Source organism: Salmo trutta, chromosome 4 (assembly GCF_901001165.1).
Source record: "Salmo trutta chromosome 4, fSalTru1.1, whole genome shotgun sequence".
Classification (NCBI taxonomy): domain Eukaryota; kingdom Metazoa; phylum Chordata; class Actinopteri; order Salmoniformes; family Salmonidae; genus Salmo; species Salmo trutta.
The window spans coordinates 13,756,189-13,771,325 of NC_042960.1; the positions used below are offsets into that span (position 1 = coordinate 13,756,189).

A 15,137-nucleotide genomic window follows, 5' to 3' on the forward strand; every position below is an offset into this window, starting at 1 on the left:
GCCGAGACAGGATTGTGTCGAGGCACAGATCTGGGAAGGGTAACAAAAAATGTTTGCAGCATTGAAGGTCCCCTAAGAACAGTGGCCTCCATCATTCTTAAATGGGAGAAGTTTGGAATCACCAAGACTCTTCCAAGAGATGGCCGCCTGGCCAAACCGAGCAATCGGTGGAGAACCTGAGGTGAACAAGAACCCGATGGTCATAATGACAGAGCTCCAGTGTTCCTCTGTGGAGATGGGAGAACCTTCCAGAAGGACAACCATCTCTGCAGCACTCCACCAATCAGGCCTTTATGGTAGAGTGGTCAGGCGGAAGCCACTCCTCAGTAAAAGGCACATGGCAGCTCGCTTGGAGTTTGCCAAAAGGCACCTAAGACCATGAGAAACAAGATTCTCTGGTCAGATGAAACCAAGATTGAACTCTTTGACCTGAATGCCAAGCGTCACGTCTGGGGGAAATCTGGCACCATCCCCACTGTGAAGCATGGTGGCGGCAGCATCATGCTGTGGGGATGTTTTTCAGGGACTGGGAGACTGGTCAGGGTCGTGGGAAAGATGAACGGAGCAAAGTACAGAGATCCTTGATGAAAACCTGCTCCAGAGCGCTCAGGACCTCCGACTGGGGCAAAGGTTCACCTTCCAACAGGACAACGACCCTAAGCACACAGCCAAGACAACGCAGGAGTGGCTTCGGGACAAGTCTCTGAATGTCCTTGTGGCCCAGCCAGAGCCCGGACTTGAACCCGATCGAACATCTCTGGTGAGACCTGAAAATAGCTGTGCAGCGACGCTCCCCATCCAACCTGGCAGAGCTTGAAAGGATCTGCAGAGAAGAATGGGAGAAACTCCCCAAATACAGATGTGGCTTCGTACGTGTGTTGTGGGTGGTGACAACAGCCTCATATGGCTTAGGAGGTCAGGGTAACTCATCTGCCTCCTGGGAGCAACATTTAAGCTTCTTTTGGGTAATGGAACATCTTAACTGTAGCAGAGTCAGAATCCGGTGATATGAAGGACCATGTAAAAATGGCTATTCAAAAACGCATCCATTCAAGCATGCCAAATGGCTTTTTTGTTTTTTACATGTATATCGGTTATAAAGCGCTGCCTGGTGTTTTAAGAATAAGGTGAGATCAGATGTGATATATACTAAAGAGAGTCTCAATGAATAAAGTCCCATTTTGTGTTTATTAAACATACACATTTTAAATACACCATATAAAAACCACACATACACGTCTCAATTAAAAATCAGAATGAACTTGATAAACTGCATTCTTTTTCTCATTAAAAGTGTCTTGAGAAAAACATTAAGTAGTTGAACATCATATCCTAAACACCATGAAACCGACTTTTTAGGTTTATATCACGTCTGGATGCAATGTTCTACCCAGGAATATTCAACACTGAAATCTGTTATTCCAAATGCATATGTGGATCTTTTCTGCTGACACCAATTAACATTTATCTTTGTCTTTAATGCAGGGTTTGATCTAAACGTCAGAAGCTATCGAGTGGAATGGTTAATTTCTAGGTCAATCTGTGGAATGTTTTTTCTGCTGGTGTATCCTCAGAGAACCTCTTCCCGTAGTGCGTACAGGCGAATAGCCTTTCTCCCGTGTGGACTTAAGTGCATGTTCAGTTGGTGCTGGTGGGAGAACCTCTTCTCACACTAGAGGTTTGCTGTAGGATTTCTCCCGTGTGGACCCTCTGGTGCCTCTTCAGGTTGCCAGCCTGGGCGAAGCTCATGTGACACTGGGTACAGCTAAAGGGTTTCACCCCTGTGTGGACTCTCTGGTGCCTCTTCAGGTCACCAGCCTGGGTGAAGCGCATATGACACTGGGTACAGCTGTATGGTTTCTCTCCTGTGTGGACCCTCTGGTGGATCTCCACTTTCTGGGAGCAGCTGAAGCCTTTGTTACAGAACATGCAGAGGAACCGTTTCTCTTTACTATTGCCTGATGTGGCTCCCCCTCCCCATGCCTTGGCCCTTTGATCCTTTGAGTTCAATACATGATCGAAAAGGTATTGCGAATCGGAAGGTGCCGTGGACAGTGGGTCGTGATCCCTGAGCCTGTGTAAAGGGGAGTGGGTTGCGACAGTTAGATTGGTCTCTAAGCTTTCCCTGTAGTCTAAGTCACTGGTGTTGCCCTGTGAGTGTCCTTCTCCTAAGTGAGTCTCGTCTGCGTTCCATGTCAGAGGAGCGTCACCCTCCACTTTCACAGTCACCTCATCTATCACTATAACCTCCCCTTTCTTATTTAGGCACCCTTCAGAGTATACACTACTACTGTACTGGTTCCAGTCCCCTCTCATTGGATTAGTCTGTGTATCTAAGTCGACAGGCATGTCACCAGGTATCATCTCTGTAGCGTATGAACAAGACGGATCATTGCCAGCCTGTAACGTGTCTTCTAAGTCCTGATGGGACAGATCCATCCTCGGGCTTGGGTTACCATCAAGTAAATATTCTAAGCGGAGAGCAGGAGAACAGCCCAATCGCCCCAGACCCGTTAATTTCTTGGTGTCTGTCTCTGACTTGAGGACTGAATTCAGTGTTCCACCGACCTCCCTGATGCTGCGTTGGGTCCTGGGCGCCGCTGGGGCAGTGGTGGTGTCCTCCATGGCTACAGGAGGCTGTCCAGTTTGGATGTGCCGTGGGTCATCCTCTCCTTCAGAACTCTCCTGCGTGACCCCAGGACCTGCAGCCTCTGCAGACTGACACAAGAAGAGGGGAGGTTATTGACGGTATTGAGTAGAATTGGGTGACAATGCCGTAGAGAAGTCACAAGCTCCGCTATGGCAGATAAATTATGTACATGTAAGCAAGTGAATAGCTGAGTGGAGCCTTTCCGAAATGTACTGTAATTCTGACTATTACACTAACCTCTATCACAATAACATGCTGGGTTGAGGTTCCACTCCCCTCATCAACAGTGATTGGTTGGTCATCTTTCCATGTATTGTGTCCTGCTGGCTTCACAAAGCTCACGTGGCCTCCAGTGAGATGTAAGTCACCAGAGAGAGTTATTGGGGGAAAAGAAGTGGTTAGGTTAGCTACTGTCAATGCTCAACGCTATATTGCAAGATAGATAAGTAATCAGGTGAATTAAGCTATCCAAAAACTAACAAAGGCACATGTGCAGAGGGTAATGGGGCAACAGGCCACGCAGCCTCATGCAAAATGTACCTCTTGTCATTCCTCTGTATCGGTCGAGGATCTTGACACTACTGAGACGACTGGCGAGGACGCGCTCTCGCATTGTCCTTTCTGCGCGCTCTCGCGCCACTTTCTTCAGTTCCAGTAGCTGTAGTTTCCTCCGCAATGCCCTGTTTTCTTTCTGGCTTTGAGTTATTTCCAAACGAAATACTGCATAGTCGTCGTCTACGAGTTTACAAATCTCTGCCACGGCTGCATTCGCTAGCACCTCCATAATGGAGGCTATTTGAGTGTGAAAAACCATATAGTTAGCCATTGTAAGGTAACTTTCGCAACTAGCTAGCTAGCGTTACCTAGATAACATCTATCAACCAAGTCCTGTCTCCAATGCGAATTAAATAATACCCGGGGTTAAGTGTGCGATGCTGTGCAGATAAATTAATAATATTTTGAGTTCCAGGGTGTTAATTAACGTCTAAATGACAACATCGCAAAGGTGGAAATAGTTTTTGGTCACAGCTCACTTCTGTTTACGTCTTCTTCTTTGAGGTTTAGTCGGCGGACTACACCAAAATGGTGTATTACGGCCACCTACTGGGTGGGGTCATAACTGGGAGTTTTTAGAAGGTTAGTAAAAGCAAATTCTATTTGGTTCAAATTACCCTTTGCTACCTTGAGGTGTGTCTTAAGGCTCATGGTGACAGAATCCACAATAATCACGTTTACATATGGCTAGAGCCTGGAGTTAGCATATTATAGGGTGTCCACCCACTAAACGCTCTGTGGTTTTTAAATTTCACTTCCTCATGTTATACTTTTTTTTTTTTTACCAAGACACATGATTCTTCATGTTCTAACTTGCTCAGTGGGGTCTCTAACGTATCCACTAGCGGTTCTGGGGGGCAGTGCCCCTGTGACAACAATTTTGGCCCCCCTAAATGTGGAGTATAAAAATGTATACATAACTTTTTTTTGCTATCATTCTTTTTTTACATCCGTTATTAGACAGTGGCAACGATGATGATTATGAACATGGTCTTTTGCCTGCTAATGCCTGCAATGCAGTGAAGAAAACGATATGACAACAATAACGTCTAATGTAACTGGCCCCTCTAACAGTACAACTGGCCCCAGCTTGCCCCCCCCCCAGTTGAAATGGTCTAGAACCGCCACTGAACGTATCATTAACATTATATCCAAAAAGTCCGATTTCGTAACCTAATACGTCCGATAATAAGCAGCGCGCTCTGTTGATAGAGCAGTGCAGGTTCTTGTAGTGACTTTTCCCACGGGTCGTAAAAAGCTAAATTAACATGACACGAGCTGAATTAAATGTAAAAGGCTTTGAAAATAAAATGCTTGCGGTATAATCAGTGCTCCATTGACATTTCAGAGATACGCTGGTTGTTCTGAGCAATCTTTAAAAATTACACACGTCACAATATGAAAAGCGTATACTAAAATATGAAAATACTACATGTCATGTCTCAAAATCAATTTCTATCTTACCTCTAGATTATTTTATGTCCTCCGGATTCGAAAAGAAAGATGAGTTCGACAGGTGAGCCTGTCAGTTTGTCACAATTCTCGCATAGCATCCAACCTAGCTGGCACAATACTATTTTAAACATCTTTTTAGCACTTTTTTCTCTGGCCTCAAAATTCGGTAGTTGGTGAAGTTAGCGGGGATTTTTTTGTAACGTGCATACTGAAATAACCGCTGGAATTTGGTTACTCAGAACTGGAGCCATTTCCTTATCTAGCCACAGCACAGAGCAGCTCGATCTTCAGTGATGACGTCATCCGCGTTGGGCAGGCACTACGGCGCGGATTACTTTCCAGATGTCACAAAACTGACAGGTAAACGTAGGAAGTATCAGAGCATTCTACAATTAGAATTGCAGAAAAATAACTACCTTAAGGTCTTGACGCTACCAAACTTATTTTGAAGTGTTAGAAGAAGTTGCGACTTGCAGTGTAGCTTTGCGAAATGTGTGTGTGCATTACGGTAGAGGGCTGCCTATTGGTCCCGACAGAGATCATTGCGGCGCGGTCGGCATTTTTCATACTGCGGGTGGGAGCCGGTGGTGAAAAAACAACTTTGGGATGAATTTTTTTTTGGGTCCAGCAGATTATTTGGAAACGGTCGCCTTTCTGCTTTGCAATGCGTTAGCCTAGTCCTACCTATTGTATTAAAGGTAAATCTTTTATCACATTATTCACACTCGGAATTCGCTGCTTGAAGTTCAAAAGCCTACCTGTCCTAGTTGGGCGTGCCTCCTATACTGAAAAATATAAACGCAACATGTCGGTTTCATGAGCAGAAATAAAATATCCCATACGTTTTCCGTATGCTAAAATGTTGTGCACAAATTTGTTTACATCCCTATTTGTAAGCATTTCTCCTTCTCCTTTGCCAATATAATCTACGCACTTGACAGTGTGGCATATCAATAAACTGACTATAAACAGCATGGTCATTACACAGGTGCAACTCAAGTTTTGAGGGAGTGTGCAATTGACATGCTGACTGCAGGAATGTCCAACAGAGCTGTTGCCAGAGAACTTAATGTTAATTTATCGAGCATAAACCGCCTCCAACATCATTTTAGAGAATTCGGCCGTATGTCCAACCGGCCTCATAACCGCAGACCAATGCCCGCCCATGGCTGCGCCCCAATGTGAAATCCATAGATTAAGGCTAATTAATTTATTTCAATCGACTGAGTTCCTTCTATGAACTGTAACTCAGTAAAATCTTTGAAATTGTTGCATGTTGCGTTTATATTTGTGTATGGTCTCATTGACATAGAGTAGGCTGCCTATGCATAGAGGGGGAATCACGTGGTAGTTATATTTCCAAGGAAATGTACTTAAATATGATTAGACTATAGTTTACTACAGTGTCTGTAAATAAATATTGATCATGGAAAGAAGTGAAGGGCCCTTAACCAACGTGAGTCGAGGTGCAATCTAAACATGTGATCATAATTGAAAAGGAAGCGCACAGGCTACCATGGTGAGTGAGCGTTGTACCTTTTCGTTTTCAATAAATATTGATTAGGCTACCCATTTATTTGTCTCTGCCTGCAAATCGTCGTCCTAAAATATAGGCTATATGCAAAACCTAGCTCAAGAGAAAGTGCAAGTTTCCGCTGCCATGATTCTTGCTGCTGCTTCAAGTTCAGTAGCCATACGTGCGAGATCAGGTACGTGTGTAATACAATAGAGTAGGCTATAGCCTATGGGTGGAGCAGCACGGGGCAGTTCTTTACAAGGAAATTTACTTTTTAAATATGATTAAGCTATAGTTTACTACATTGCGTATAAATCAATATTGATTACCCATATGTCTCCGTCTGAAATCCGTCCCATTCCTAAAAGGTATGCTATAAAACGTATCCCAAGAGAAATTGCAAGTCTCTTCAACTCTGTTCTCTTAACTATGTTTGGATGGAAGTTCAACATGTAGCTATAAGTAGGCTAATGTTAACTAGCTGGCCTAGTGCATCGTCTCCCATGAAAATAAGTTAGGCTAGTTAGCAAGTATTTTAGCCAGGTAGCCTAGGACAACAGAAACGTAAAGTGTTTACTGTATGACAGTCATAGACCGTTTAGGCAACATGAAAGACGATGGCGGCATTGGCGATTCTCTACAGGTAGGGTGAATCAACGCACGCACGCACAGAAATCAGTACCATGGACAGCCACATCATATTTAGCTTAACGTTGATTGGATTAAATTGTTTTTGGTTTGTTAAAGTTGTCTCTTTATTAGACTAAGCATAGGTGATTAGATTATGTTGAAGTTTAAATGGTGCTGGAATAGTGGAGGCAGCACCTGTTTTCTTTGCGATTTGCGGTAACTTTCCGTGATTCTAAATCAATAGTTGTTTAGAAGTCCGACAGTGTCGGAAACATTTACTTGCTTGACCAGCATGGTCATGTGTTTTGTTAACTTCACCGGATAGATGTTACTCTCCAGGTTTGTGATGAAACAAAGGTGTGGTTGAATTTATTCTTCTTATTGTCTCGGCCTTATGCCTTGACACCGTGATATATAGGCCTATGAACTAACAGGTTATAGAGCAAACAACGCAATTATTACACAGGTTGTAATATGGCTTTTTCCCCCTGGATTGGCTTCCCTGTTGATTTTACCCACGCACCGCTACTGCAATTCAGGAAGTGATTCGAATTTGGAAAAAACATTTAACCTTTTGACATAAATAACTTATCCATTTGAGTTTATTAAGAAGTATATAAAGGCTCACAGAATAGTATACACATCCCAGCTGCACTCGGGTAGGGAGACACTCCACATAAAAAAAATCAAGAACAGACAAAATGTTCTCCTTCATGCCATTTACCACACGATTCATTCTTCAATAGAGCAATGTCGACTTCTTCCAAGACTCCATAAATGACTCCTTTGACGCAGGGGCGACAATCTGATATCAACTTTGGAGGGGACAATTACATAAAATTTTCTCGAGCAATTCCTGAGGGGGACACCAAAAGTAGTGCTGTAACACAGCCTACGTTGTAATATGTTCAAATGTATATTGAGGAACCATAATTACCACTACTGGATAATTGATAGCTAGTTAACTGAAGGGTTGTCCCAACTTGTTCAAGTGTTTTAAATAATTATAATACTACTAATAATAGTTATAGCAGTGTTCCTTATCAGTCCAGTATGTATGCAGGTATTTGTATTTACAACCAGCAATACCAAGAAAGGCCAGTAGGTAGCAATGGTACTGTACACTGATTGGGTGCAATTTTCAAAAATACAATGAACATGGTGTGAGCTCATCTAAGACTCTCCATTGAGAACCATCAAAGTCTCCGTATTGAATTGACCTTTTTATTTTACTTTTTCTGATACATTTATATAGTCATTAAATATGTGCCACTGGCCTGAGTCTATTACAATAGCTTTACAAGAACAAAACACTCAATAAGTACAGTGCTAAAAGCGAAAGAACTACTTCAATGAATAACCCAAACAAATCAACCAAAATATCCTTCAAAAATACTTATTTATTGTTCAGTCAGTGTCTCAACTCTTCAAACAGCAGCTATGGACTAGTATGTCACACAAGTATGCAATTTTAAATAAAATAACATCAAATAAATAATTAGTAAGTGTACTGTCATGTACTAAAAATGGAAAACTGCTAAACAAAATAACAAATATCATACTATACACCAGGGGTTCTCAAACAGGGGTCTGTGGTCCCTGGTGTAATTGCAAGGTGTCCGTGAAATAAAAAAGTGGAATGAACGTATTCAGCGCAAGGATTCCAGTAACTTTACATATAATAGAGGGGGTGGAGCTCCCTGAGGACCACTCAAAACCTTGCCCGCCTTGCCTCAAAATATGCAGGGGTTCTAGTACCCCAAAAAGGTTGAGAACCACTGCTATACACACTACTGAACAAAAGATCCGAACATGTTTGTGGGTTTCAATGGATCCAACAAATTGCTGGCAGATATTTTCCCTCGAGACCATCCAGTCTGTCTTTATGTACATTACAGACAACTACGCCGTTCAGTTTCTCTTGGCCCATGCTAGCCCGTAGCCAAGTCTTTAACCTGCAGAGTGCACTGAAACTCCTCTCAGCCTCAGATGAAGACACTGGCACTACAAACAAAATTCTGATCAGCACCTCAACTTGGTCAACCAACCCCAGCACCTCCACTGGAAGCCTCCTGAGGACCTCTGCTGCCTCTCCACTGCAGCTACAGGGGTATTTGTTGCGAAAGAGAGGCAACTGCACTGAAAGAGAATCTATGTTCAGCTCAGGGTACTGATCTAGAGACTCATCCAACTCCCCCGTGAGAAGAGCTCTTTCCAACTTTTGCAGGACGTTTAGACTGTCCTGGTCAAAACGGTGGCCAAACTGAACCTCCATACCATCCAACACTTAAAATAATTCTGCCCTATAGTGATCCACTGCTTTGCCAGCAAAACATCTTGAGTGTGTCTCAATGGAGTCAATCAATGTTGTTGCATTCTCATACAGTGCTAGGTAGCTTTTGTAATTTCTGCTGTTTACCCCACACGCTGGATAACTGGGCACTGATTGAATTTAGCTGGTGTGCTGTTACAGTTACAAAGTGGCAGTGGGTTTGGCAGTTTTGATGTGCGGTGAATTTTTCAATGGCTTTTCTCCAGTTCCTAAATCCTGCACTAATGAAGGCAGCATCCGCTCTTTGGCCAAAAGATGGCTGGCTTGAAAACCCTTGGCTACAGTGAAAACACAACACTCCTTTTATTGATGGATTATAATGTAGCCAAGGGAAATCGCGAAACCATCTCTCTTGAAACATCAACACTGTTGGCAAGAGTTCGCAGTTCTATAAATTGTGGGTGTGGCTGATATGGTTATGTGCCATCACTGAGGTAACTGGACAATGCTGTGCCACTGTCCCCATATACTGGTGCTGCTGGCAACAAGGTTGACACCTGGTCCTGCTGTGACACTGTCCTCTGAAGTCTCTCTCCCTGGCTCTTTCCCTTTCACCACCCTCACTGACTCAGTCTGTCTCCTAGAAAATAAATAAGGTGTTTGCCATACTCCCAACTACCGGTACCCAAAACTACACAATCACAACAGCAATACCATCGCCTTTTAAACAAATCTTAGTTCAGTCACCAGTTTGTTGACTTGTCTAGTGGGGGTATCCATGGCATTTTCCAATTATGTCCCTATTTTACAAGTCTAAAAAAAGAGAACCTTTCATGTTGCCAAACAAAGACTCAACAAACGTACCTGAGACTCCCTTTCCCTGTCCACAGTTCTGCTGTCTGTGTGCCATCTGTTGCCTGCTCTGCCTGATGACATCATTGTGAAACATTTCCATTTCACTTCTTTCTTATGAACATTTTATCAACTAGTCTTTGAGATATTAGGCTACTAGGGGGTTCTTACTTTGCGTTTTGGTGTACTGAAAATACTTTGTCAGTCTTTTTTCTGCCATTTTTCTACCTGGCATGCAACACACACACAGTTTGCAGGTTATTTACAGTAGGAGATGGGCTTCTATCATTCTATATGGGTTTCAATCTAAAAAGGTAGCTAGCTAGTCAGCTAGCAAATGTGAAACGGATTGCAGTGACAAGGGTTGACAGCTGTATGAGTTCACCATTTACACAACGTATGCTGCAACCTTTTGTAATTGTAATATAGTTTGTTTATATTGGCTGGCTTCCAACAATAGCTGAATTTGCAGACGTAGCGAGTACCACTTCCGTTTCTGTGGTGTTTGCTATAATCTTTGCTATCGTCAGTTTACTCCAAGATCGGCACACAGGTGCTTCAAAGTCCCCTACCGACAATTTAGCTTTTGCAACGAGACCATTAAATATATTTAAGACAACGGTAGAATAGAGTGTAGTTCTGTTCAGTTTGGAGTTCAGTTTATCGCTAACTTTATCACAGGGACGTCGAAACACTACAGCTGCATGCTGACTTTGGAATAAACTGACGATAGCAAAGATTCCATCTTTGACGACGCCACATAAATGGAATAGGTACTAGCTAGCTTGCAAATGCTTGATTTAGTTTGCGCGCTAGCGCTGCAAATACAGCTATTGTGTGTGAACCCTGCCAACATAAAACAACATCACTATGGTGCGATTGACTGGATTAACATCACGTTAGTTACGTGCCTTTCAGACGGTAGACACGAACCCTCTGTTACCTTGCCAGCTAAGGAACACTACACTACATTGCTAGCTTCTTTCATTGCAGCTATTTGAATTTGAGTCAAACACTGGTTGATGTTACTGTAGCTAGCTAGCTAGGAAGCAAACATCAGCTAACATAATGAGTGACCTGTAATTTAATGCAGCGAAAATGAAGACTGGTGACGGTCATGTGTTTTCTTGTATTGAGTGGTGGAAGTAAAAAAAATGGCTAACATATCCTTTGCTTGAACTACTTACTACTTACCAGCTAATCGTTAGCTGTCTTTTCGGCTGCGATCTGAATAGGTCTGTCGGACACTTTTCTTGGGCCACTATAACTAACTATTTTGCCAACTTGGACAGGTCCCCCCTTCCACACGGAACCCCACTAACCCACAGACGGAAACGCACGAGGCGGCTAAAAACAGACCTCCCTCCCATCTTCCACCAGCTTGCTACCTATGGCCCGGCTAGCTGTCTGATTCTCACTGGACCCTCTGATCACTCGGCTAAGCATGCCTCTCCTTAATGTCAATATGCCTTGTCCATTGCTGTTCTGGTTAGTGTTTATTGGCTTATTTCACTGTAGAGCCTCTAGCCCTGCTCATTATACCTTATCCAACCTCTCAGTTCCTCCACCCACACATGCTATGACATCTTCTGGTTTCAATGATATTTCTAGAGACAATATCTCTCTCATAATCACTAAATGCCTAGGTTTACCTCCTCTGTACTCACATCCCACCATACCTTTGTCTGTACATTATACCTTGAAGCTATTTTATCGCCCCCAGATACCTGCTCCTTTTTCTCTCTATTCTGGACGTCACAGACGACCAATTCTTATAGCTTTTAGCCGTACCCTCATACTTATCCTTCTCTGCTCCGCTGGGGATGTAGAGGTGAATCCAGGCCCTTCAGTGCCTGGCTCCACACCTACTCCCCAGGCGCTCTCTTTTGATGACTTCTGTAACCGTAATAGCCTTGGTTTCATGCATGTTAACATTAGAAGCCTCCTCCCTAAGTTTGTTTTATTCACTGCTTTAGCACACTCTGCCAACCCGGATGTCCTGGCTGTGTCTGAATCTTGGCTTAGGAAGTCCACCAAAAACTGTGAAATCTTCATCCCTAACTACAACGTTTTCAGACAAGATAGAACGACCAAAGGGGGCGGTGTTGCAATCTACTGCAGAGATAGCTTGCAGAGTTCTGTCCTGCTATCCAGGTCTGTACCCAAACAATTTGAACTTCTACTTTTAAAAATCCACCTCTCCAAAAACAAGTCTCTCACCGTTGCCGCCTGCTATAGACCCCCCTCGGCCCCTAGCTGTGCTCTGGACACCATATGTGAACTGATTGCCCCCCATCTATCTTCAGAGCTCGTGCTACTAGGCGACCTAAACTGGGACATGCTTAACACCCCAGCCATTCTACAATCCAAGCTTGATGCCCTCAATCTCACACAAATTATTAATGAACCCACCAGGTACAACCCCAAAGCCGCAAACACTGGCACCCTCATAGATATCATCCTAACCAATGTGCCCTCTAATTACACCTCTGCTGTTTTCAACCAAGATCTCAGCGATCACTGCCTCATTGCCTGCACCCGTAATGGGTCAGCGGTCAAACGACCTCCACTCATCACTGTCAAACGCTCCCTGAAACATTTCAACGAGCAAGCCTTTCTAATCGACCTGGCCCAGGTATCCTGGAAGGATATTGACCTCATCCCGTCAGTAGAGGATGCCTGGTTATTTTTTAAAAATGCCTTCCTCTCCATCTTAAATAAGCATGCCCCTTTCAAGAAATTTAGAACCAGGAACAGATATAGCCCTTGGTTCTCCCCAGACCTGACTGCCCTTAACCAACACAAAAATATCCTGTGGCGTTCTGCATTAGCATCGAACTGCCCCCGCGATATGCAACTTTTTAGGGAAGTTAGAAACCAATACACACAGGCAGTTAGAAACGCCAAGGCTAGCTTTTTCAAACAGAAATTTGCTTCGTGCAACTCCAACTCTAAAAAGTTCTGGGACATTGTAAAGTCCATGGAGAATAAGAACACCTCCTCCCAACTGCCCACTGCACTGAGGATAGGAAACTCTGTCACCACCGATAAGCCCACTATAATTGAGAATTTCAATAAGCATTTTTCTACGGCTGGCCATGCTTTCCACCTAACTACCCCTACTGCATTCAACAGCACTGCACCCCCCACAGCTACTCGCCCAAGCCTCCCCCATTTCTCCTTCTCCCAAATCCATTCAGCTGATGTTCTGAAAGAGCTGCAAAATCTGGACCCCTACAAATCAGCTGGGCTTGACAATCTGGACCCTTTCTTTCTAAAATTATCTGCCGAAATTATTGCAACCCCTATTACTAGCCTGTTCAACCTCTCTTTCGTGTCGTCTGAGATTCCCATAGATTGGAAAGCAGCTGCTGTCATCCCCCTCTTCAAAGGAGGTGACACTCTTGACCCAAGTTGCTACAGACCTATATCCATCCTACCCTGCCTTTCTAAGGTCTTCGAAAGCCAAGTCAACAAACAGATTACCGACTATTTTGAATCCCACCGCACCCTCTCCGCTATGCAATCTGGTTTCAGAGCTGGTCATGGGTGCACCTCAGCCACGCTCAATGTCCTAAACGACATCGTAACCGCCATCGATAAGAAACATTACTGTGCTGCCGTATTCATTGACCTGGCCAAAGCTTTTGACTCTGTTAATCACCACATCCTCATCGGCAGACTTAGTAGCCTTGGTTTCTCAAACGATTGCGTCGCCTGGTTCACCAACTACTTCTCTGACAGAGTTCAGTGTGTCAAATCGGAGGGCCTACTGTCTGGACCTCTGGCAGTCTCTATGGGGGTACCACAGGGTTCAATTCTTGGGCCAACTCTTTTCTCTGTATACATAAATGATGTCGCTCTTGCTGCTGGTGAATCTCTGATCCACCTCTACGCAGACGACACCATTCTGTATACTTCTGGCCCTTCTTTGGACACTGTGTTAACAACCCTCCAGACGAGCTTCAATGCCATTCAACTCTCCTTCCGTGGTCTCCAACTGCTCCTAAACACAAGTAAAACTAAATGTATGCTCTTCAACCGATCGCTGCCTGCACCTGCCCGCCCATCCAGCATCACTTCTCTGGACGGTTCTAACTTAGAATTTGTGGACAACTACAAATACCTAGGTGTCTGGTTAGACTGTAAACTCTCCTTCCAGACTCACATCAATCATCTCCAATCCAAAGTGAAATCTAGAATTGGCTTCCTATTTCGCAACAAAGCATCCTTCACTCATGCTGCCAAACATACCCTCGTAAAACTGACCATCCTACCAATCCTCGACTTCGGCGATGTCATTTACAAAATAGCCTCCAATACCCTACTCAACAAGCTGGATGCAGTCTATCACAGTGCCATCCGTTTTGTCACCAAAGCCCCATATACAACCCACCACTGCGACCTGTATGCTCTCGTTGGCTGGCCTTCACTTCATCATCGTCGCCAAACACATTGGCTCCAGGTCATCTACAAGACCCTGCTAGGTAAAGTCCCCCCTTATCTCCGCTCACTGGTCACCATAGCAGCACCCACCTGTAGCACGCGCTCCAGCAGGTATATCTCTCTGGTCACCCCTAAAGCCAACTCCTCCTTTGGTCGTCTCTCCTTCCAGTTCTCAGCTGCCAATGATTGGAACGAACTACAAAAATCTCTAAAACTGGAAACACTTATCTCCCTCACTAGCTTTAAGCACCAGCTGTCAGAGCAGCTCACAGATCTCTGCACCTGTACATAGCCCATCTTTAATTGAGCCCAAACTACTACCTTTTCCCCTACTGTATTTATTTATTTTATTTATTTTGCACCATATTATTTATATTTATATTTTAACTTTTAACTTTCTTCAAACTACAAATCTACCATTCCAGTGTTTTTTCTTGCCATACTTTATTTACTTTGCCACCATGGCATTTTTTTGCCTTTACCTCCATTATCTCACATCATTTGCTCACATTGTATATAGTCTTATTTTTTTCTACTGCATCATTGATTGTATGTTGTTTTACTCCATGTGTAACTCTGTGTTTTTGTATGTTGTCGAACTGCTTTGCTTTATCTTGGCCAGGTCGCAATTGTAAATGAGAACTTTTTCTCAACTTGCCTACCTGGTTAAATAAAGGTGAAATAAAAATAAATAAAATAAAATAAATAAATTACTGGAGGTCAGCCACCAACGACAGACTGTCAGATTCCCACACATGCAC

General features: G+C 43.6%; 2 protein-coding genes across 2 annotated transcripts in view; both read right to left on the bottom strand.

The window, feature by feature from the left end:
• Positions 1-15,137, bottom strand: part of LOC115191369 (zinc finger protein 23-like) — a 417,143-nt gene that overhangs the window by 60,168 nt on the left and 341,838 nt on the right. The window lies entirely within an intron of this gene.
• LOC115191351 (zinc finger protein 3-like) lies at positions 1,170-3,168 on the bottom strand. The gene is made up of 2 exons (XM_029749227.1): positions 2,888-3,168; positions 1,170-2,718 (listed from the first exon to the last, which is right to left on the bottom strand). Exon 2 carries the CDS (start codon positions 2,623-2,625, stop codon positions 1,639-1,641), a length of 987 nt encoding a protein of 328 aa, XP_029605087.1. The 5' UTR covers positions 2,626-2,718; positions 2,888-3,168; the 3' UTR covers positions 1,170-1,638.